Source organism: Thermobia domestica, chromosome 8 (genome assembly GCF_964235325.1).
Source record: "Thermobia domestica chromosome 8, izTheDome1.hap1.1, whole genome shotgun sequence".
In the NCBI taxonomy this organism is placed as follows: Eukaryota; Metazoa; Arthropoda; class Insecta; order Zygentoma; family Lepismatidae; genus Thermobia; species Thermobia domestica.
In genome coordinates, this window is record NC_137461.1 from 175,492,195 (window position 1) to 175,516,932 (window position 24,738).

At 36.4% G+C, this 24,738-nt stretch overlaps 1 protein-coding gene across 1 annotated transcript in view; it reads left to right on the forward strand.

Annotated features, from left to right (window-relative positions):
* LOC145693356 (uncharacterized) overlaps positions 1-24,738 on the forward strand; it is a 1,437,468-nt gene that overhangs the window by 824,400 nt on the left and 588,330 nt on the right. Inside the window, exon 18 of the mRNA XM_081769283.1 lies at positions 9,853-9,975. Within this exon, the coding sequence (XP_081625409.1) occupies positions 9,853-9,975 (123 nt within the window). The remainder of the gene's footprint in view (positions 1-9,852; positions 9,976-24,738) is intronic.

The following is a 24,738-nucleotide window of genomic DNA, read 5'->3' on the forward strand; positions in this document are numbered from 1 at the left end:
TTTGGCGTAATTTGGAACAGGTGGGGTTGCCAACTTCAGTCACGTAACTATCACACAAAAACAACAATTCAACTCTCAAGCTTTCCCTGGCTTCTTGGAGAGGATGGGTACGCGCATTCCCAACGCTACCGTGGATTGTGTGTGAACCATCGGCATCCCTTGCCGGTAAATCAATTTCACTAGAAACATAATTGTCTGCAAGTACACACAACGATCCTTTGCTTGTCGCAACTTCCACACTACATATTTCCTTTTCCTGACTGTAATCAACTCTCTGATTTATTAGGCATCTATCTTCCGCGACGTGAGCCGGCGCGAATTCAAGAGTGTTTACGGTTTCACTTTCGCCTTGCACTTCCTTGTGCTTAAACCGTGCCATTTGCATGCATTCACGAAATTCAATGAGACTTTTGTTACATTCTGCTACACTGTTTTTAAACACGGCAGTTCCTGAATCAACCTGATTGGTCACATTAATTAGTTCAGAGTGTACCTCAGTTAAGGAGTTATTCATTACTGCAATTTTGTTCCTCAACTCATCAAATTTCCTATCAAATCTGCCATCAAATATCATTATATCATTTGCTGATTCTGATACGGCCTGCTGGAATTCACCTAATTTTAGATGCTCATTACTATTTTCTAACTTCTGCTTTTATTTATTAAACTGTTCCTCTAATAATGCTTGAATTTGTTCTAATGTAATGCTACTCTCCATATTTAATTAAGTTACAAACAACTAATTCACAATATAAAAAATGCAAAGTAGGAAGATTTGACTTCGGTAACAAAATATAAACAAGCAACTTTCTGAAACTAATGTATCATTATTACAATCGCACAAAACTTTTATTTTTGAAGTTTCATTTTGCGAAGTGTTTCAGTATAAAATTATCACAGACATAAACGAATAGCTTACACAAGACAAATTTTTTTCATTCACCACAACATAAAAGGTGCATAGTGTAAATGTGTGTGTGTGTGTGTTCGACAACGATCAACTGTTTGGTGTTTGTTCTTTTGTGCGTAATCAATGTATGGTGCCTTCCATTTCAATTCAGGCAGAGCATGTACCATCACCATCTCAGATATTGTTGAAACTTTTTTTATAGCAACTAGACATGTTTTTAAGAGACCCATATTTTTTTGTTTTGTCGAAAAAAATTTTCCCGCCAAGTAATGGGCCATCAAAGACGGGGAGTATAATTTATGAATTGTAGAAGACATGGAAAATGGTCAACTTCGGAGCCTCACCATTCGGCTATGGAGACAGGTAGAGTTATAATTCTTGTTGTGGTATGTACATAGGGATATAAATAAATTATATTTTATTATAGTTTGGCTTGCGCATGCGTACCTTTTTGTACATAAATTAACAAATGAACGTCAATTTATGTGAAAAGTCGAAGTTTGCGAATTTTTTCGAGCACTTTCGGTTCGAATTTTAAAATTCTGTTTTCACGGTTAGTAAGACCTGGTTACCCGCTTTCCGAAAAAAAAACTTTGTATCGCTTTTGTGTGCAACCGTTTTGTCGCAAAAAAATCGAGAAATTGTAAAATTTTCAAAAATCGCCATTTTTGGGCGCCATTTTCTCGAAAACACCATCTTTTAAAATTCTGAAATTTTATCAGATGGTTCAACTTTACATGAGTAATAAACACACCAAATACCATTCTCGACCAATGCTTCATGAATTAACTGCAGCCTTTTAAAGTTAGCGAAGTTTCGTTAACTTTGATGTCACAGTTAGCAACACTGGGAACAATAAAAGTGCAATGATTTGATTATGTTTGTGGTTCACATTCATTAAATGAAGAATAAAATCTTTTTTTGACTGTTTTTTTCATTATTTTGATCAAGAAGGCTCTCTGAAATAGTAAAATGAGCCTCCGTTTTCTTAAACCGAAATAATCTGAGGTGGAAATTACGATTACGAAACACAAACATTTTAAGTTTACTTGAAATCCAATAAATGCTGATGATCTACAAAAAGCCTGAACTATTACCTAAGTGATGATTTGGAATGCTCCAGACAAAGTCTCAGTTAAGTGCGATGTCATTACAGTGATCGAAAAAGGACAAAAAGTTTAAAAAATCGAAACGTTTTCTTACGCGTTCCAAAGAAATTACTGACTTTTTAAACAGAACAATCCCAACATAAGAATGGGTCACTCGGAATTTTACAGTATTCGACTAAAGTGGGTCAGTCCGCAACCTGCGAGGGAAGTGTGTATTGTGCAAATTTTAAGTTAGCTGCTACTGCGTTGCTACAATTCAAAGGTGCAGCCTGTATTGAAGCTGTCATGAGTAACCTATTTTCTTTAGTAGTATGATCCGTAGAAAATGACAACTGTCTTCTTCAAGAATGTGGTGAATGTCTTGGAGTGGAAGGAATAAGTGTGGAGTCTTTAATTATTGATCCTGATGAAAATTATAGTGTTACGTATGTCATATGGGAAAACAATAATCTCGTTTAAAAAAACTGTGCCACTTTCTGTTTTCGTATCGTACATTGCTGGTTTAACTGTAAGAATTGTAATTCATGACTGCATCAAGAAAATCCAAAGAGAATTAATTGCTACCTAAAAGCATCGTAAATTTCAAGATACAAATTCTATTTTACTTCATGTGGACTTCGCTGAAAACTGGACTGTTATTCTGCAAAGTAAAATTCAGAGTTATCACCGGAATATGAAACAACTGACAGTTTTTTTGTAATAAACGACGATAAAACACACGATTCGGCTCATGTACTCATAGCCATAGACAAGATTCTAAAAATACTCGAAGAAAAGCGAAAATATATTTCATAGAAAAAGGTTTGAACACGAGAAAATAAGTGTCTACTTAAAAAAAAAAAAAAAAAATCCCAAACCGTGTCAGTGATTTCTGATGGTGCTGCATCCCACTTTAAAAATCGCTTTCAGAACATGCAGACAGGTCCGATAAAGCAGTGGTTTTGCAGTGAAACCGGCCATGCAAGGGTCTCTGCGACGGTATTGAGGGGGAGGTGTAAAGAATGTGGCAACGCGGCATAACCTTAGGCAAATACAGATACACAGTATTAAAACCGCAGAAGAAAAAAAAAATGAAATGAAATCTTTAAGTTTTACGTCCCACGCTCATGCCGGTTAGGCTAAAGGAGACGATGATTATGAGAAATGAATGAAATGGTGGAATGCAGAAAGTGGGAGGAAACGGGATAACCCCGAGAAAACCCACGAGCACTGTGTTTGTCCACCACAAAGCCCACACGGCGCGATCTGGGTTCGAAACAGGGGCCCCAAGCACCGGAGGTGAACGTTCTACCACTGAGCCACCGCGCCCCCACTAAAACCGCAGAAGAATTCGTGAGTACAGTGCAAGTACAAACTCCGGGTATTACTCTCGTTTTGTTGCCTGGAACTGAATTCGACGACTTCCGGAAGAAAGAAAAAAAAAGGAAAGTATGCAACCGGTAACTGGTATTCAACGTAGTCATCTTTGGCTTTCGGAAAATGGCGAAGTTTTTTTGGCAGTAATGGGTCACCATGAACTAACTTCATGCTTCCCCCAAAATCGAACTTCTGCAATTCAAAGTGTAGATTTAAGAAATCTGCAAAAAGGAACTTTTGTTACATACATATATTTATGATAACCAAGGGTGCGTAGCAGAAATATTATGAATAAATCATGAATTACGTGAAGTTGAAGTTCTGTTTATGTTTCCACATGGACCATCAGCATTTGTGACAATCTACAATGTGCTACGCAGGGGCGAATCCAAAACGGACTTCTGGAAGGGGGTGGGGTAATACTGCTACTTAGAGCTACTTTTAAGAGCTCTAAACTCTGAGATCGGTTTTATTTATATATAAAATAAAAAAGTTTCTTCCCCCTAGATCCACTCCTGGACGAGTTGTGAGTGAGCCAACACCTGTTGGAGCACCTACACGGTTACATGCTATTAGCGAAGAAGACACCAACCAAGCAAATGATTGGTCTATGTAAAAAATAAAAAAATAAAAATAAAAAATCAGTGAAATTTTGTTTCCGAAGACCATTTTAAGTAAGTAAACTTGAAATTTGTGCCTTTCGTAATCGTAATTTCCACTTCAGATTATTTCGGTTTAAGAAAACGGAGGCTCATTTTACTATTTCAGAGAGCCTTCTTGATCAAAATAATGAAAAAAACAGTCAAAAAAAGATTTTATTCTTCATTTAATGAATGTGAACCACAAACATAATCAAATCATTGCACTTTTATTGTTCCCAGTGTTGCTAACTGTGACATCAAAGTTAACGAAACTTCGCTAACTTTAAAAGGCTGCAGTTAATTCATGAAGCATTGGTCGAGAATGGTATTTGGTGTCTTTATTACTCATGTAAAGTTGAACCATCTGATAAAATTTCAGAATTTTAAAAGATGGTGTTTTCGAGAAAATGGCGCCCAAAAATGGCGATTTTTGAAAATTTTACAATTTCTCGATTTTTTTGCGACAAAACGGTTGCACACAAAAGCGATACAAAGTTTTTTTCGGAAAGCGGGTAACCAGGTCTTACTAACCGTGAAAACAGAATTTAAAAATTCGAACCGAAAGTGCTCGAAAAAAATTCGCAAACTTCGACTTTTCATATAAATTGACGTTCATTTGTTAATTTATGTACAAAAAGATACGCATGCGCAAGCCAAACTATAATAAAATATAATTTATTTATATCCCTATGTACATACCACAACAAGAATTATAACTCTACCTGTCTCCATAGCCGAATGGTGAGGCTCCGAAGTTGACCATTTTCCCTGTCTTCTACAATTCATAAATTGTACTCTCTGTCTTTGATGGCCCATTACTTGGCGGGAAAATTTTTTTCGACAAAACAAAAAAATATGGGTCTCTTAAAAACATGTCTAGTTGCTATAAAAAAAGTTTCAACAATATCTGAGATGGTGATGGTACAATTTTATATTTTTTTGCCTGAGTTGAAATGGAAGGCACCGTATATAGAGTATTATCGGAAGTGCGTAATATCGGAAGTTAGCGGGAGAAAATTTTCGCGAAGAAAATTAAAATGTTGCATTTTAATTTCTTGCGAAAAAAATATACTAGTAATATTTCTATGATAATTAAACTTACTTAATACTATTTGATGCCTGCTTATTGTTTTCTTTCTCTATCCTCTTTCACAACTTTGAACAATTTACGACTGATTTACTCCGAGATCGTCTGCTACATGTGACTACGTGCCTCAAGTTCCAGATTCTGTACGCAAACACTACGATACCTATTCTACATACTGTCGGATTTTAACAAGTAAAACAGTACTATATTCGGACACGATTATATTCGAAGATTAAGTTAGGTTATGTCACGGTTAAGCCATGTGGTTGTGATCGTGTTTTTTCCTACCGGTGTTGAAATCCTATAAATCCAAACATTCGTTTACATTCACCCAATCTTTTCCACAGCAGGTCACAATCACGTCCGCACTTATATCTTATTGAAACCGAAGCTGGGCACACAGATCAATAAAACATAAGTATCGTAAAACAAAGTATGTATAAATGGTTAATTTTAGCGCAAGTATTAACGAACGAGAATTACTTCATAATATAAATCACAAAACCTGGTTAAACTGTGTAAAAAGTATAATATTACTTGATATAAAATACACAATCAAACGACATAGAAAATTACAAGCAAATGAGTAACTATTACTGGCGTTCTTTGATTGTTTCAATCTTTCCCTTTTAAATTCTATTTGAGTACGTTCAACGAAGAGGTGGCTGTTAATTGTATTAACGAATTAACGTTTCAATTACTGACGGTTAATCTTCGACCGGTCAGCTGGTATCACTCGGGTCCTGATATAGAGTCCGCTAGACGACAAGTTCACAGAAGGTTTTTACGCTGAGGTCAGGATAAGCTTGGAGCAACGTAGGTTAACTTCGGGATCCCAATTCAGCTTCTCGCTCGTAGAAGTGTTATCGATCGTCTTAACTGATGCTCTTAGTTCCTTTGTTACTCGCTGGTTCGAACTCAAACGTTCATTACGAAAAAACTGATATTACAAACAAACTTGAGAATGTTAGCACGTACTATATGTAACTCACAAAATCAAACTTTTACTTTAGCTCAATCCTTCCAAGGGGAGCGCTTCTTTACTTTTGAAGGTAATGCACCCCACTCGCCTTGGTGGGTGCTCTTCGAAAATGCCAAACAGACACGCGTACCAAACACACACTGATTGACTGAGCGTTTTAGTTAACAAACCAAAGCTTGTATATGGCCAGCCGGGAAAACCCCGATGTTCACTCCTAGCGTAGGGACCAGAATTATTGTCCAATAAGTTTTTGGTTATAAAAGTGCGTAGGTGGGAAGTGATTGTCTCGAAAATCAGACCCAAATGAACATTCACTAAGCACGTTATTATGATGTGAACAGTCCTTGTTCCTCGGCCATATATGGCCGTAAAAATCGAAGTGAGGCCTACCAACACTAATGTACGAAATACCAAACCAATGAAAAAAGCGTCAGAGTTGTTCCTTTTTATCTACGAGGATTGGTTAATAAAGTTCGAAATTAAGTCTGTTTTTCCCAATGTCCTTTTTAAATACAAAAAATGAGCTTTAGGTCGGTGATATTATAATAACTAAGTCCTGTCATGTTGAGTTCCGCACAAGTTGGTGTGGAACACCAGTTTCTCTTATCAACTCCTCTTTGTTTTGGTGTTACTGATGACGGCTGACTTGAATCACAAATGACAACGGTCTATAAAGTATGATAGGCAAAATGAAAGAAAGTAACGTCAAGAAAAAGAAACAGAAAAGTAGAAAGGACGCAGTTCTTACATGGACGCAGTTCTTACATGGAATGAAATTTGACAAACACAGTATTATTTCTGAACAAAGAGTATAAGAAAATGGAAAGTCAATGACATTCTTAGAAATGGTAAGAAGGATTATTGTTGTACGTGGAATGCGAAAAACTATCAAATTTATTTCGGGAGGAAGGGGCTTGAGCCCGATAGCCTCCTAAATACGCCACTGAAGACAGTTCTGCTCCCCTGATCCTTTAGAGCATTCTTTTTCAAGTTCATAAATACTTTGAACATACATACATACATATATATAAAATATGAGAACGGTCTTACCCGTCCCCCCCAATGTTGACAGATTTGCGCCGATGCTTATGGAATCATCGGCTTGCCAGTCGTATATATGCAGATGTGTGTACAAAAATAAATACAGTTAAACTTGAATTTCCGAACCGCTACCTATGGCTACCTATGTCATATCACATATCATTGTTAATTTGCGCTTGAACAGGACACGAGCTCTGAACCAGGTTGTTATCAACTGTTTCTTTAGGGACTATCGTAGAACCAATACCCAACGGAGGCGATAGGTAGCAAAACTTATATTTATCTACTTATCCGTCTCTGTCTCTCTCGCTATATATAATATGGGATACTTTGCTCAACATACAGTAAAGTATGTTCAACATACGAACACAATGTTGCTTTACAATGCTTTCCCTTCAGTATTTATACATTTCACTTCCTACAGAAAACTGCAGCAGTCTACAAATATTGAGATTAGAATGATGATACCGGTATCAGTACTTAGTATGAATTATTGATAATTGTAAAGAAAATTATGTACTTTCTGGTACTGGCACAGGAACCACATTCTGATAGTTTACCATATATCCACAAATATGTTAACTGAGGAACGAAAAAAAATCCCCGTGAATTTATTTCCCTTGGTTGCTCTTTGTATGCAAGAATATTATCTCAACCGTAATCATTGGAAGATTTACGGGCTTTGGGGCTTTCAGGTTGAAGCCCACCGAAGTTGAATTATTTCGTTCTTTATTTTTTCTTTTTTCTTTTTCTTTTTTAATCAAATTTACTCATTCCTATGCGTATAAGTTTCAAGCCCTTTCAAAAGGTCTAGTGATTTCGAAAAGAAACAAAACTTTTCTGAGTGAAGCCTCTCTCAAACTATTTTTTTTTTTTTTTTTTTGGATCCACCACTATTCGCAATTTATTTTCCAACAAGATATCCATTGCGGCATCAACCTTAACAGGAAATTTATCTAAAATTAGAAGGCAAGAAGTACTAGCACTAGTAATTTCCTATCTAAGTGGTTACTTTGGACCTGTGCAAAGTAACCCCGATTACAGGCTGACACCGCCTTCTCCTAGTTGTATTTTTTTATGACTTTAAAACGTTTCAGTCTTCAATTTCAGCTATTGCTTCAAAGTCTCATTATACACAGTAGTATTCTACAAAATTGACTTAACTTTGACAGAAATTCTTGTAAGTCATATCTTTCATTTTGTCGTCCTTTATAGTGACTACTTTCCATACTTCTATAATAACAAACCCTCCGGGTTATTAGAACTTATGTTAACCGCCAACATTATAGCTAAAATGTTCTATCTTACAGTGCCAGTTGAAACTTTCTCTTTATACTTTATGGTTTTACCGACAGAGGATTGTGCAACTCGTTTCATATTTTGTGCAAAGATGCCCCTGAAGTGCAAAGTAATTCCGTCTTATGATGCGTGCCAAAGTACAGTGTAGTGTATCTTCCAGTGTAGAGTTTAAAGAGATTCATTTAATGGCTTTACAACTTGAAACAATTGACTCCTTTAGAAACAATTGACGGCTATTTAATTCTTATTACATAAAATATTTTTGATTTTTTGCTAATTTCGTTCCCTTTACTCAGGCACGTAGCCAGGATTTCGTGAAGGGAGGGTCTGTGACATGAAATACTGTGGTCATCACGCCAGGGGCTCGATCATTCTAAACTATTTTACTGGAACATATATTGGTTCGTTTAGCCAAGATTTTGTAACGCGGGTTTGGGGGTGGGGTGACATGAAATTCTGAATGCCCAGGAGATCGATCAATCTAAACTACTTTACTACCAACATATATTGGTTTGTTAGGACGATAAAGTGAAGATTTTAATAAACTATGAAGAAATCTCGAGTAAAATAATAATAATAATTAAAAAAACGTGTTGAAAAACATTTTACAATATTTACGTCCTTACTCTGTTCATTCAAATATAACAATTTTGCTTTCATTATGACCTCAACTATTATAAAAAAGTACGTATTCACTATTATAAAAAGTACATACTCAATAATGTCTTGTAAAATATTTTACAATATCTGCGTTCCTTTCTCTGTTGAATCAAATGTTAACAGAGCTTTCTTTCCACATAAATTTTTGTTTTTATTATTCCGCCAACTACTGTCTGTTCCAAATGACAGGTTAAAGGAGCAGTAAGTAGTATATTGTTTTTGAATTAACATGTTTGATACTGCAAGGATACGATAACGAAAAATTATGATGAAAAATATCCACGCTGTTACACAACGGTACTCTACTTTCGGGAGCTTGAAATCTCCCTGACTAGTAGCAGAAATTCTGAGAATTCCGTAACTTTTCTAGAAATTCTGAGAATTCTGTAATTCTTGAAATTTCAAATTCCCTGACTTCCATTATATCTCGCTTACCTCACCACCATGTATTGTAAGTAATAGAAATCTCTTCATAAGAAAGAGTAACAAAAAGCCTCCTTTTTCTTTATTCTTAACGCGATCCTTCTCTTTCTCATTTCATTTTGTTTCTTCCTTCCTTAATTTTTTTCATTTCTGGTCTCGAAGGGGGTTCGGACCCCCTTCTTGGCTACGTGCCTGCCTTTACTACAGAATCCTCAAGGTACTTTATCCGCATTGCTGTGAGTATATACCTTTTGCAAGATGCAGGTAAATCGCATGGTAAAGAATTAATGGTTAGAATAACATATGGATACCACACATTGCAATGAACATATTTTCTTTTTCAGGATCCAAAGGAGACTCTGGTATACCTGGCATAGGCCCCCCTGGACCTCCCGGACCCCCTGGTCTAAAAGGGGAGAAAGGACTACCAGGTTCTCCAGGAAAAGTGGGCATTCCAGGAGCTCAAGGTACTTCAAAATCATATTGCTTGATTTACTTATTACTGCAACATTATAGTACTTTTAGCTTTTTTTCCTTTTGTTTCGTCTTTCCTTTCTTTCTTTCACCTTAAAGAATGTTGGCCTTTAATATTTATATACCGAGAATTATTCATATACTACCGGTGCTAGATAAGCCCCATTAATTTGATACTATCAGCCAGTCGAATTGGAGAGAGAAGAATAATGAAAATCTTTTATTGGAAAAGGATTTTTCTTCCGTAATTCTCCTTAATGTACAACTGTAAGCAAAATAAATGACACGTCTCTTTACCTTTTTTTTTTTGAAAATATCTTAGTTTTCTTTATATATTCAAAATTCGGAAGGTTTCCCCAGCAGGAAAGGTTAATTTAAAAAAAAAAACGTTTTTAATATTTGTGTTTAGATATTAGCTTAAAATAAATAAATTAGAAGCGGAAAACATTAAATCGACCGAAATTATATAAAAAAAAAAAAAATACCAACTCTGCTAACGTGGGAAAATTTCAAGAACGCAAGGGAATTCTGCAGTTCAACACAAAGCAGCGACATCCATGCCATTGAGAGAAATGTGGATTAAATCTATAAACGAAAAGTTTAACGAAATATTTCTAGTTTGTCTTATTACGTGCATTATCTGCGAACTCCAAATATATGAATCTGTGTAAGAATTAACAAACACATAGAGATAACAATTGAAATTGCCTATCGGAAAGGACAAATTGATAGCACGAAGGAAAATCGTGTTTACCATAGAGCAGGTTCATTTCACGTAAGAAAGTGAATAGTTCAATTAGATAAAGCAAAGAGTCTGTATGCCGGAGGTAGTTGGTTCGAGCCCCATAGAAGTGCAATTTTCATTTTTGCTACTATGCTTATTTTACTTTTTTTATGTGGGAAAGGATCAAATTGTAACATATGTGCAAAACTCATTACGATACAAAAGAATAAAATTTCATTGTCGCACTTGCATTAGTGTCCCTAATTTTTGTTTGCAAACAGTTTCGTAATTATTTCCCCTGTGCTCATTGCTCACTATATGCTCACTGGTGCATAACGAATGTTTTCCAGTAAATGTTAATTGTAATTTGGAGAATTTTATAGTGTCACAATGTTTACTAGTAGATAGTCTTCTATCTACTTTTTTTGACACTTTCATAACAGATTTCCCCATTAAATGTTTAATTTTCCTTATGTATATTTAATTACGGAAAAGTTTTACAATGCATTTGTCTTGAATGGAAATTGTTTTGAATTTACCACATGAGGTAAATAGCCCGAAGGAGGAGAACTGAAGTAACTGATATTTTACGTAAAAGCAACCAATTGTAGAATGATGATGCTTCTTACCTTCAGCACGTAATCTTTACTTCAGAGAGAGAGTCAGACAGAATAATCCTGTTTTTTCCTTCCCTATGAACACTCATCTTAAACCTCTACATGTAATGATTTTTTGTCACATAATTTCGGCGATCCAAGGACATTCATATTCAATAATAATAATGATAATAATAATAATAATAATAATAATAATAATAATTATTATTATTATTATTATTATTATTATTATTTTCCTGAATATGCCACCCTTACTTAACGTAGTAACCTTAGACTACTTAGTCTAAAGTGCTTTCTTTATTAATAATTTGAGCAACCACGCAACAAAATTTAAAATGTAGGAGAGGGCACCACGTTTTATTTTGCCCCTCTCTTTTCAGCACCCCCCCCCCAACATAAAGTATATAATTTCTGACAAGCAGGGCAGACAAAATGAATAAGAAATATATTTAGAGCATCCTTTCGTCCTTCGTGAATGGAATATCACTTAGCATTTTTTATTCTACCGAAGATGACCCTAGGCGGTTATGGTTAGGTAACAAAAGAAATACCTAATATGTTTATAGCGCCCCTTGACTGTAATATTACCGCTTCTTTATTTGTTCGAGGCGCCCTACACAACCAAGGGTGACAAAAAGAATTGGAAAAGTGTCTAAAGATTACAAAGCACTTCATATTTTGTCAGAAGCAAGGCAGTATATACCCAGCATTGCTTTCATTAAGAAGTGTTTTACCCTTGAGTCACTTACAAAATTAGGCAGAATAAACTTTACGCTCCTTCGGAGTCCCCAATATCTTCTACCAGAATTTAAGGAAGCTTGCAAAGTCACCTTAACACCCGTCTTGTAACGCCACTAAAATTAAATCTAGCTGATCGTAAATAATAGTAACGAAAGTTAACATTGTCTGCAGGAGTTGACTTGGACATTTCCTACTTTTTTCCAGTGTTTCAAGTATCAGAAGCAACCTGTTTATAAAAGGAATGACTACTAAATCGATGATTTATTTCCAATTCAAACATTATTATCATAATGATAACACTTTAATATAAACTACTATATAGTCGCTTCAACTAAATTAATTTTAACATGTTACATTATCACAGCAATAAGAATAACAACGAATAATAATAATAATAACCTATAATCAGTTTTCCTCTCACTATAAATTTTTTAGTAATATTAGTGGTGTAAAAATTGTTGAAAGTGTATAGAGAAACTTCTAGTATCTGAATGTAACAATGATACGTATGGGAACAATGTGTTGAGGTAGGCTATTTAATCCTGCTATGTTAAAGCCTGAGAATGTAATGATTAGATTCTATACAAAATTAGCTCTGTACTAAATTAGAAGTAAACGTTTTAAATAAAACAAAACATCCATTATAGGCCTATAACTATGCCGAAACTATCTTCAGTAATACAAGTGTGAATTCAAGTGATACCGTAAACAATAACTCCAATTATCAAACTGGAAAATTTCAGTCTTGGTTGTGCATTTCATGTTCACAAGAAAAATTTCAGGTCTCTCCCTCTTGCCTATTCACAAGTATATCACAAGATTTTAGGAACTTCTGGTTTCACAGAAACAGATACAGAAAAGCACAGGTTTACCTATTTGATCTCTAGTACCGTCACCTGTCAAATTTCAACAGGAAATGTCGTACAGCATTTGGGTACTGTTACCTATAGGAACAGGAGAATAGAGTGCTGTAGAATCTCTGGCCTTAGTAATTAAGAATATTTTTAACTGAAACTAGATATTAGTTTGTGAATAACATTTTTAATTGCTTTTATTTGGGAGAAATGTATTGGACCTTAACGTGCGAACAAAATATATTTTATCTATTTTAAATTAATGAAAACTAAAACGCGTGCCTTTTCATCCTTTTCATTATGTAGAGAAATGTAGAAAAGGTAATGTGCGCATGATGTTAATATAGATCTATGGTCTGAGATCAAACTGCATGCTTGAATAACTTTTTTTTTTAAATTTCGTAAACCTTTTAGTAAAGTAAGAAATGGAAATGTCGTGAAAGTTAGGCGATTAATTTCGCATACTTAGATGTGATGAAAATTATTTTAAAAATGCTGGAGAATGAAATAAATGGTGCAGGGTGCTTGATATGACATTGTCAATGTCCTTTACTTTCATCAGGGATGGCCAACACCTCGACCGTGGTCTACTACTAGGACGCAAATCCTAACAGGTACACCTCGGTGCTCTGTGTCATACTGTCTAATCCAATCAGGCACACCCATTTCGGTGGACAAATTGCTAATTTCTGATATATTAACATTTTTGATCATATAAAACAAAAAAAATTATGTTTGTTTTAAATATTCTTAAATTTTATGCTATTGGCCTTTATTATTTACTTTTCATTAGATCCTCGTTATTAATTTATATCAGTGATTCTCAACCTATTTCCTATAATGATCCCTGTTTATAACACCCTGTTGCCAGCGACTGTTATGTCTAACTTTCTGTTCTTAAGAAACGTTTATGTGGAGGTTTTAATCTACCTATTGCAAATGGATCACGATATTAGTTAGAACAGGCAATTTAGACTTCTTTTTTAAATTGCACATATTACGGAGAAATGCTAACGAGCATAAGGACGTTTTTTGCTTCACAATCCACGTTTACGTTCGGTGGCCAACAGTCTTAACTAACAAGTAAGAGTTTTCGAATCTTTTCCTCTTTTCCACTAGGAAAATGATGGACAAGCACAATTAATGTAGATTCTCAGCGTTGTTTGCTTCCTCTTCCTTTTCCATTGTTATTTGGTTTGATTTCAGTGTAGCGTTCCGTTCATCAGCGAGGCTATATGAGACGTGCACCTATAGCTTAATGTGAAATCCGAACCACATGAGCTTCCGGCAGGAATTGAACCCGGTATTCCTTTTCCATTGTTATTGGTATCACTACTGTTCACTCATTGCTAAATATTAGAATGCAATTCGGATATACAGGTTGTATCAGCAACTCTTTAGTAAATAAAAATAAACAAAACCCTCTTTACTAAATTACAGCGAAACAACAACGACAGTGTAAGTGAGGAATTACTATATCGACTTTGCAATAAAGATTTCATTTCACTCGTAACTGCAGTTCCTATGTGTTGCCTTCCGTAATATTTATTATCAGTTCATTTCCCTAGAGTTAGTTTTACAATATATTTGGTATAACATGTCACTAAATTACGAAAGAGTTCTTAGTCTTTAGGGACAGTGTGAAGGTGTTACTTCATAGCGTACTCCCTTGGTCTAATTGCTAGCGCGTGGGACTCTTGAACGAAAGGTAGGGAGTTCGATTCCCAGTGGGTGAGTATTATGAGTATTTTTTTTGTTAAATTTAAGATTTTTACAGTGGCGCTTCTTGTTAGAAGTTACAATAGACGTTAGACGTATTTCTATTTTTTTGAATTTATTAATGTAGCCCTCAAATTACTGTTTTATGTAAACTCTTCTCCAAATTAATAAGACGTCCAATTGTCATCTGCATCAATAACCGCTTGTATTCTTCGCGGCATCCCATCAATGAGGCGACGGAGGTAGCGTTCGCTTGGCGCAACCTCCTCCCGTGCGTCTTCTACCAAGTTCCAGAGAGCAGCTTGTGGTGGGTGGCGGATTAGCAAAGCGTTCCTTAATCACTCTTTTCACCTCAGCCCACACATTTTCGATCGGGTTCATGCCAGCCTTACGTGGAAGCCAATCAAGAACATCTAGATCAGCCTGTTCTGCTAGCCAATTCTCAACTACCCGACATGTGTGGACGGGAGATCTGTCGTGTTGAAAGTTGACTACGCCATCAGGATAAAGTTCTCTAAAAGATGGCAGCGACATTTTGAAGAATGTCCAAATTCTGCACACCCGTCAAACGTCCCTCTATCCGATGGAGTACTTCTAGGCCCTTTGATGTTAAGAATCCCCAGGCCGACACCGACACACGATAATAGTGTCGTCTGTGATGGATGTGTCGTTAGTCATACCTGGCTCCAGGCGGACGATACACAACGACTGGTCCTGAGTTTTCAGAGACGATCACACACTCGTAGATGAAAACAACATTGTTCCAGTTGCGATGCCTGTTCGCTTCTGCAAATTCAAGTCGCGGACGAATGTGATCTTCCGAGAGGACTTCTTTTGAGCCGCACGACGAGCGAAGAGGCCAGCTTCCCTAAGTCGTCTTCTGGCAGTGAACCTTGAACCTGGAAAATTTACTATTCGCATCAGTTGTCGAGAGGTCGTGTAAGGTTGCTGCTGTGCAACATCAATGAGCTGATGGTCTTGCTCTTCTGTTGTCGCACGTTTTCCCCGCAACCAAGGCGTCTACCAGCTTCGCCAGTTTCTCGGTACCGCTTCACCCACCGTTGAGCTCTTTTTGGGTTAACCCCAAGACTTACTGCTGCTTGCGAGACACTGTACCCCACGTTAACAAGGGCAAGAATGTCTTCCATTGCCCTCTATCGAATGATTGCACTTCCAGCTTGGGTTTGTACAATATTACTCCTAAGAACAAACGTGATTGGCAGATAGCAATACTAAACAGAACTCCACAGAAATGCACGCTGAATTTACGTTTATAGCTACTCTTTTGTGATTTGCCCTCAAGGTCAATTGAGTGGTAATAAGTTCCGTGCGCGTTCTTAAGTCGTGTTCGTATTGCTTCGAACAGTTTTGACGTATTTGTTTCAAAAAGAATAAATTTACAACACGATCATAATGAAAAGAATGCATCATAATATAACAGATTTCTTTCGCGTAAAAAATCGAAACTCGGTTGGTCAGAGCAACTAGTCTGTACGAAGGAGGTTGTTGGATGGACCCCAATAAAAGTAAAGGTTTTTATTATCATTGTTTCTCTTTTTTTATGTCAGGAAAAATCAAATTGTCACATCGCGATATCAAATGTATTTGGTTAGGTAACTCTATCTGAGCTAAACTTTAAATATCAGTAACCGTCTAAATTATTTCATTGAAATAATTGTGGATTAAATCTACAAACAGAACTTTTAACGAAATAACGACGTATGTATTAACTACACCAGGTCCATATTACTCTGATGTTTACTTTGGTTACCTCACTCATTCTGGTCGGGACATTTCTCATGTTCATAAACGAAATTATTTTGCAAACTTTTTAGCTATATTACCTTAAGTGTATAATGTTTGTCCGACTATTGCAAATGTATATTTGTCTTGTTTCCTGTTTGCCTTTTTCTTATGCATGTCCTATCTTGAGCTACTCTATCTCTGTATAATTGATTTGTAAATAAAGAACTTTTAAAAAGTTAGAGCAGCGAGTCTGTAAGCAGGAGGTAGTGGGAAGTGGGTTCGAATCCTGTGAAAGTAAGATGTTCATTCTTACTTGTTCACTGGTAAATAGCAAATGCGTTCCAGTAAATTATAATTCAAATTTAGAACATTTTATAATAGTTTCCACAGCGCTTATCATTAAATTGTCCTCAATTCATTTGTTTGGACAGTTTGGTAACAGGTTTCCCTATTAAATACTTATTTATCTCTGTTTTGTCATTCTGTTACGGGATTGCCCCAAAAGTGGGAATTGCCGAAAAGTGAGGATTCCCCGAAAAGTGTGAATTCCCCCAAAAGTAGGGACTTCTAGGAAGTTGGAATTCCCATAAATTGGGGATTCCCTCAAAAAGTGGAAACTCCCAGAAGGTGAGGATTTCCCAAAAAGTAGGGACTCCCCAGGAAGTGAGGATTCCCCAGAAAGTGCGGATTAAGTAGAAAGTGCGAATTCTTTCGCCGAATTACCGAACAGTAACCCGGGTCCGATTTCCGGTGGGTTACTGTTGAACGATAAAAGTGGTTCGGATTCCACAATAATCAGTATCCACATCTCCTTTTGCCATTAAGGCATAACCGTTGAACGCTAAACTCAAGCAAACAAACAAACAAAACTTACACCCCTCCACTCTATTCTACATGCAATCTCTCCATTTGTCGATACAGCCCCCTTAGTGCTATGAAACTTTTCTTCCATGTTGAAATGAAAAAAGATTATGAAATTGCCGCTACCTTACAAGAATATAAACCAAAATGTCAGTAGAAAACACATAAAATTTACTGTTTGAGGCTCGTTTTGGAGCCCCTCTGACTGGCGCCTCGGGTAGTCGCCCGGGTTGTTGGCCCTTGGTCCGCCCCTGAAAGTACGGACGCATAACTAAGAGCTGCGACTCATGTTATGCCACTGATTTGACGTGTTTGAAATGCTCAGTAACTGAGCGGTAGGCGAAATAGTTTCGATGGTTACTTATATTGAAAGTTTAGATAAGACAAATTTACCTAACCAAATACATTTGATATCGCGATGTCACAATTTGATTTTTCCTCACATAAAACAGAGAAAAAAAATAGTAATAAGAACCCTTACACGTACTGGGCTCGAACTAACAACCTAATTCGTACAGACTAATTGCTTTTACCAATTGAGTTTCGATTTCTTACTCGAAAGAAGTCTGTTATATTACGAGGCATGCTTTTCATTATGACCGTGTTGTTAATTGATTCTTTCGATAGATAGTTTCCACTGTTTGCTTTATCTATATAAATAAACGTATAGATTCATATATTAAGAGTGGTTGGATAATGTGAGTAATAATTTCACGACAAATATAGTTGCTTAAATGTATTGTATGCTATGATTTGGCCTGATTTGTCTGTTTCTATGGTGGTTGGAAACAAATATGTCAAAACTGTTCGAAGTAATACGGACACGGCTTAAGAACAGAGACGGAGCTGAGTTATCACTCGATTGACCTTGAGGGGCCGCGGTGGCTCAGTGGTAGAGCGTTCACCTCTGGTGCATGGGGTCCCGGGTCCAAACCCTACTCCCGCCAAGTGAACTTTGTGGTGGACAAACACCGTGTGCGTGGGTTTTCTCGGGGTTCTCCCGTTTCCTCCCACTTTCTTCATTCCAGTATTTCATTCATTTCTCATAATCACCGTCTCCTTTAGCCTAACCGGCATAACCGTGGAACGTAAAACTCAAAGAGAAGATTTCGATTGACCTTGAGAGCAAATCACCAAAGGGTAGCTATAAACGTATGTTCAGCATGCATTTCTGTGGAGTACTGTTCCGTATTGCTATCTGCCAATCACGTTTTTTCTTAGGAGTAATATTTTACAAACCTAACCTTTCGATAGAGCGCAATGGCAGAGAACCTAAGCGAAGGAATTCTTGCCGTTTTTTTACGTTTGATGCCACCATGTGCAATAAAAATGTTGCGTCTCTTTGAATCTATATTTTATCGAAAATAACTCCTTTTCCTTTATATATTCGAAGTTCTTGAGGGTTTCAAAATGAGGAAATGTTTCTGACAAAAAGAGAGGCATTTAGGGGTGGGCCTAGGCAGGGTCGTAGCTAAGGGAGGTAAGCGAAGTGGTCGCCCCGGGCGCTGATAGCAAGGGGACGCCGAATGAGCTAGAAGAAAGAAAAAGGTGTCAGAAAAGAGTAAATTAGGCGGCGACCCGTGAAGGAATTGGCACCCTATTAAATCAATATTGTTGTCAGTTTGCTAGGAAATACAGTTGTTAAAAATTCTCTTGCTCGCTGCGCTCGCAACTCTAAATTTTCAGTAAGACGTACAATAAGATTTTACTTATTACTTAAAGATAGTTATTATATACGATTTGGTTATGACGATGTGATATAGAAGGTGTCGGGGAATAACTTACTTTGTATGTAGGAGCGCTTTGAAAATCGGAAATGGTCAAAGTCTGAAATATGTCTTCAGCGTTGCCATGGTAATGAGCTTTCTTAGTTACCCACGTTTTTCTACCCAATTGAATTAATCACAATGGTAAGAACGAAGCTTAGAAGTGGAGAAACACATGCAAGCTACTGTTTGTGTGGGAATATTGAAAATGAAGTTAAACAAGGGTGATAGTAACGTATTCGAAATCCTAGAGTAGAGGCTATAAAGGGTCAGAACTTAGCCCAACCATTTTCGCCTGTTTCAAAGACTAATCACTAGTAGTGATTTTTTATTCCATTGACAAATGAAATGCTTCCAATTCGAAGGAATTTATTAGGATCATTTCACATGAACTACTTGAATCGCCAGGATATGTTTTCTGTGCGTACATATCAGTTGGGCTCTGTTTTAACCATCTTCATACAGACAAAACATAACCATTCTGAATTTCCGTTATATTTCACAAAATATTGTATGCCGTAAAAGAACTAACTCTATGGCGTATAGAACCCGGAGGTTGAACGCCGCGTTCATAAAACCTCTCCAGTGACTTCTGTCCTTACCCAACTGCATGCAATTTCTACTTCGTATTCCTATTTCTCCTAGATCCATCTTAATTGTCCTCTCATCTGCGTCTACGTGTTCCTAATGCACGTTTCCCGATTGGATTTTCAGTCAAAACTTTGAAAGCGCTCCTGCTTTCTTTGTCCTTTCAAATTTACATCATCAACATACGACATAATCTGGTGAATAATATGCAACTCTAAGCCCTGGTTGATATCGTTGATTTTCCTTATAGCGTACTCCAGAATAAAGTTGAATAATAATGTCGACAACGCAACTCCTTGTTTCAGACCATTCTCGACGTGTAAACTCGTGGACAAGAATTTTTCTACTCGAACTTTATTGTGTGATTCGTTTAAACGTATCTTAATTAATCTAAACTACCATTTTAGGTATTCCGAATGCTGCAAGAATGTTGTATAATATTTATCTCCTAAAAGAATCGTAAGCCTTTCTAAAATCAATAAATAATTGATGTAGCGGGTTATTGTATTCCCATTTCTTTCCGAGTATTTGTCGGATGGTAAATATCTGGTCCATAGTTGATTGATTTCGTCAAAATCCGCATTGATAATCTGCAATAATTTCATCCGCGTGTTTTCAATCTTGTTAATAAAATGTTTGAAAAGATTTTATAAGATGTTGACACAAGAGAAATACTAGGAAAATTATTACAATCCTCTTTGTCGCCTTTCTTGTGAACTGGAACAATGAACAGTCTGGTAACAGAAAATAAAAAATGGCTGCACTACTATGATAGAGAGACTAAAAAGCAATCCATGGAGTAACGACACAGTGGATCTCCTTGACCCCAAAATTTCTGAAGCCAAAGATCAGCTGGGAAGCTGCTTGCATCGGTGTTTTGGGACAAGGACGGTGTCATCCTTATCAAATATTTTAAAAAGGGTGAAACAATAAATGTTAGGGTTTATTCCAAATATTTGATTGAGCTGAAGGAGGCTCTGAAGAAAAATTGTCTGAGAAAAGTGAGCAGTGGTGTTCAGTTTCTCCAAGACAATACACCCTCCCACAAGGCTCATAAAACCATGCAATTACTGGTTGATCTGGCCTTCACCTGTGTACCTTACCCTCCCTTCTCACCTGATCTGGCCCCCTCTGACTATTACATTTCCCACATCTCAAAAAAACATCTCAAAAGCAAACATTTTCCATCCAAAGAGGCACTCAATGCGGAGGTGGAGGGCTGGTTTGCACAGCAGGAGACCACCTTGTATTTGCAAAGGTTAAAAATGTTGCAACAACGTTGTGAAAAGTATAGAGCTTCGGGGAGAATACGTTGAATAGTGTATTAAAATGGTTCTTCCACATAAATTTCTTCTTGGTGATTTCAAGAACTTTCCAGCCTCCCCTCGTACCCACACCAGCTACAGATCTTCCCTTTATCTGCATTCGCATTCAACTCACGGTGTAAGGGTCAATTGGACACAGATCTCCACAAAAAAACAACAGCACTTTCTTGGTTACCATTATATGTAATCAAAAGGTACAGCAAAATTTCAGGGGTGGATTTCTTATCGATAGACCCACCGTGAAATTGGCCTCCCAACTTTACTCTGCGAATACGTCCGTACGTTTTCCGAAACAAACGATTTTTTCTTCAAAACAATCAATAACAAACGATTGGCTTCGGTTTCGAGAAAAATTTGAAAGTGGGGGCACTGTGAAGTTGGCCACCCAAATTTATGTTGTGAATATGTTCGTACGTCTTTCGAAACGAACGATTTTTTCTTAGAAACAATCAATAACGAACGAAAAACAAACAATTGTCGTTGGTTTCGAAGCGATATTTGAAAGTGGGGGGTAGCGTGAAGTTGGCTCCCCAAATTTATTTATGAATATTTCAGTATGTTTTTCGAAACAAACTATTTTTTCTTCAAAACAATCAGTAACAAACGAAAATAAACGATTGGCTTCGGTTTCGAGTCGAAATTTCATACTAGAGAGCCCAGCGGGAAATTGCCCACCCCTAAATTTTATTTAGTGAAAATCTCGGCATCTTTTTCGAAACAAACGATTTTTGTTCGAAACAATCAATAACAAACAAACAAACAAAAAAAAAAAAAAAAGATTGGCGTTGGTTTCGAAGCGAAATTTGAAAGTGGGAGGGCAGCGTGAAGTTCTTTTTCCTTGACCGATTGACACCTCAGTAAGCATTCGTATTGTCCGCACTAGAAACTGTAACGTTTGCAATGTCCAAATCAAATTTTGCTAATATGTTTAAAATGTTCTCGCATATTGTCTCCTTTCTTTAAAATACTCAGATTTTCTTTCAACAACTGATTTTTTTTGGAATCTTTGTCAGTAAATTGTTGCGGTAAGATTTTATTTCTGGAGTCAATTGAGTTATCGGACAAATTGTGTTTTATGCAATAAAATGTTGTAGCTAATTCAGCAAAGGTAATTTTATCACTTTCCGTACTGTTTTGCACGCAGAAAAATTTTGAATTACAGCATTTGATTTTCCTGCACTTAACGCTCCTCTTATGTTCTACACCATCATCATGTTGTTAAATATCACTAATTCCTTCGTGTGAAATTTAAAAATCTTTGTTACAAAGTTTACACCTAGGATAGGATTAGGATTAGAATTTTTGAGTTCTGGGCTTTCGGCATCTAAGGCCATTTAGCCCGTCATATTTGAGTGGTGACTTCCCTCGGCGAGCATACTATTCGGGGAAAGGGAAGGAGGAAAGGATTGGGGAAGGAAGCAAGCGGCCTGGGACCTATAAGTTAGGTACCATCCCAGCATTTGCATGGTGTGAATGAGGAAAACCCAGGAAAACCTCATTCAGGATGGCTGGCCTGAAAAAGCTTTTTACACTTTTTCGACCGAGTGCCCCCCACCTAGTCTGGTCTGTTAAGGATAGGATCGTGACAAACCGGACACAAGTATGAAACTTGGCAGACTGAAAGTACTTCGGTATTCAATTCGTTTTAGGGTCGGGTCTCAAAATTTTCTGGCCGCCATATTGGATTTTATGTGATGTTCTCTTAAAAGATCATTATCTCGGTAACTAATGGTCCGATTTTGATGATTCTTTTTCTAAGTTATAAGTTAAGCCCGAATGCAATCGATTATAACAGGAATGAAGACAAGGAAATATGATAAAAATGAGAAAATTATAAATATTTAAGATTTTATGAAACATTTACATATGAATGAGTTTTTCTCCAAAATGGTCCATTTTATGAAAACATGTACCCTATGACGTTTGAAAGAGCATAAAAAGAGCTTTAATTTGATGTATAATACGTTAAAATGCGATGAGAAATAGTCGAAATATAAGTCTTGAAAACAAACTCAGCACAAATAGGAAGACTGCGTAATAGGTCAACTTTGTGAAATTTAGCGGTGTTTGGCAGAATTTTTTATCATTAAATTATCTAGTTTTTATTCTTGTCATGATTACTTAACAATAACTACGTTTAATCATGACAAGAATATGTTATGGGAATTTTCATTGCAGTAGTTCTATGTAAACATGAACTGGTAGTTCCTTTTTTTTTTTTCTTTCTTTCTTCATAATATTGGTTATTACAATGAAACTGTGAACACATTAAAAGTGTATTGTGCCTTTTAAGTTGATAAATATTGTTGCTTGCAGTATTTGAAATTATGTGTTTATTAAGTGTTTTCTAGGCGATTCGTGTTCAGAATTCCTGAGGATCTATAAAGATTTCGATAACTTAGAAGATATCTGTGAAACTTGTCACTGGAAAAGAATAATTAGTATACACACTAATTGACAATGCAGCGAAGTGGCATAAACAATGCAGACTGAAGTTTGTTGCTTCAAAACTAAAAAGAGGAATTGCAAAAGAATAGAAAACAAAAAGTAAACAGAAATCAACAGAAAATAATGAACCAAAGCGTAAGAGGAGAAATGAAAGTAGAGGAAACGTAATTTTACCGGTTTATATTTTCTGTAATTCTGGGATAGGAGTTAGAAGAAACTGTCACTTACATTTGACAAAAATCTTAAGTAAATAGCTTAATAATTACAGCATATATTTCTGCTTTCTAAAATTTCCGGACGAGACTTGGTAGCAATGGAGGCTACATACCACATACAGTGCTTATGGATGTATAAAAATAGGTACAGAAGTTAGGAAAGGGAGAACAGATCTTGAAATGAAACCGAAAGTCATGATGATGATATTTTAGAAACTCGTGTATTTGCTGAACTCATAGATTACTTGGAATGTAAAATAGAAGATGGTCATTTCATTTCCAATTTGTCAGAGCTGCACCGTCTATATGAAAACAAGTTGAGAGCGGTAGGTTTATCAAAAGCAGTGAATAAAACAAGACTAAAGAACAAAATTCTTGTGCATTTTATTTTTGATTGTACTAAACAGCGATGGTAAAATATGTTATTGGTATTGAAAGAAAGGACACTAGAAATTACTCAAGAATTTCATGTCTAAGCGATCAAATGAAGAGGAGATTTTTGTCTTCTCAATGTATTCAAAGTCTTTAAGAAGAAATATGATAAACTGGGAGTGCCAAACATTTTCAGGATACTTTACAGAAAACTGTCAAGATGAAAGTGTTCCAGAAAATCTAAAGAATTTCGTTCAATTGCTGCTGTATGGATCTAACATAGAAGAAATTTCTATAACATATTCTCAAATTGCCCTAACAATAAGTCACTTAATATGTTTTAATTTTAAGAACAGAAGATTAGCACCACGAAGAAAAAGGCATAACATATCTCATAAACCGCCGCTCCCACTGTATGTAGGTTTACAGGTACACACCCTTATTTGCTAGAAAAAGATTGTCATTACATAACTTAGACATTTTTGTAACATATAATCGTGTGAACCAAATTGAAAATCAGATAGCAGCAGTGACATGCAGACGTTACAAATTAGAGGGTCGTGTTTGCCCCTTTCCATTAATGACTAATGTGTACACCATCGGTGCATTGGACAATTTAGACCACAACACATCATCAACTGCTTCGACAGGATCTTTCCATGGAACAAGTATTAGCGTATTCCAATTGCCTTCCGATTCTAACCCTGGTTTACCCCCAATGCGAATTGAAGTTTCTTCATCACTAGAAGATTACTTATTACCAGATATCTATGCTATTGT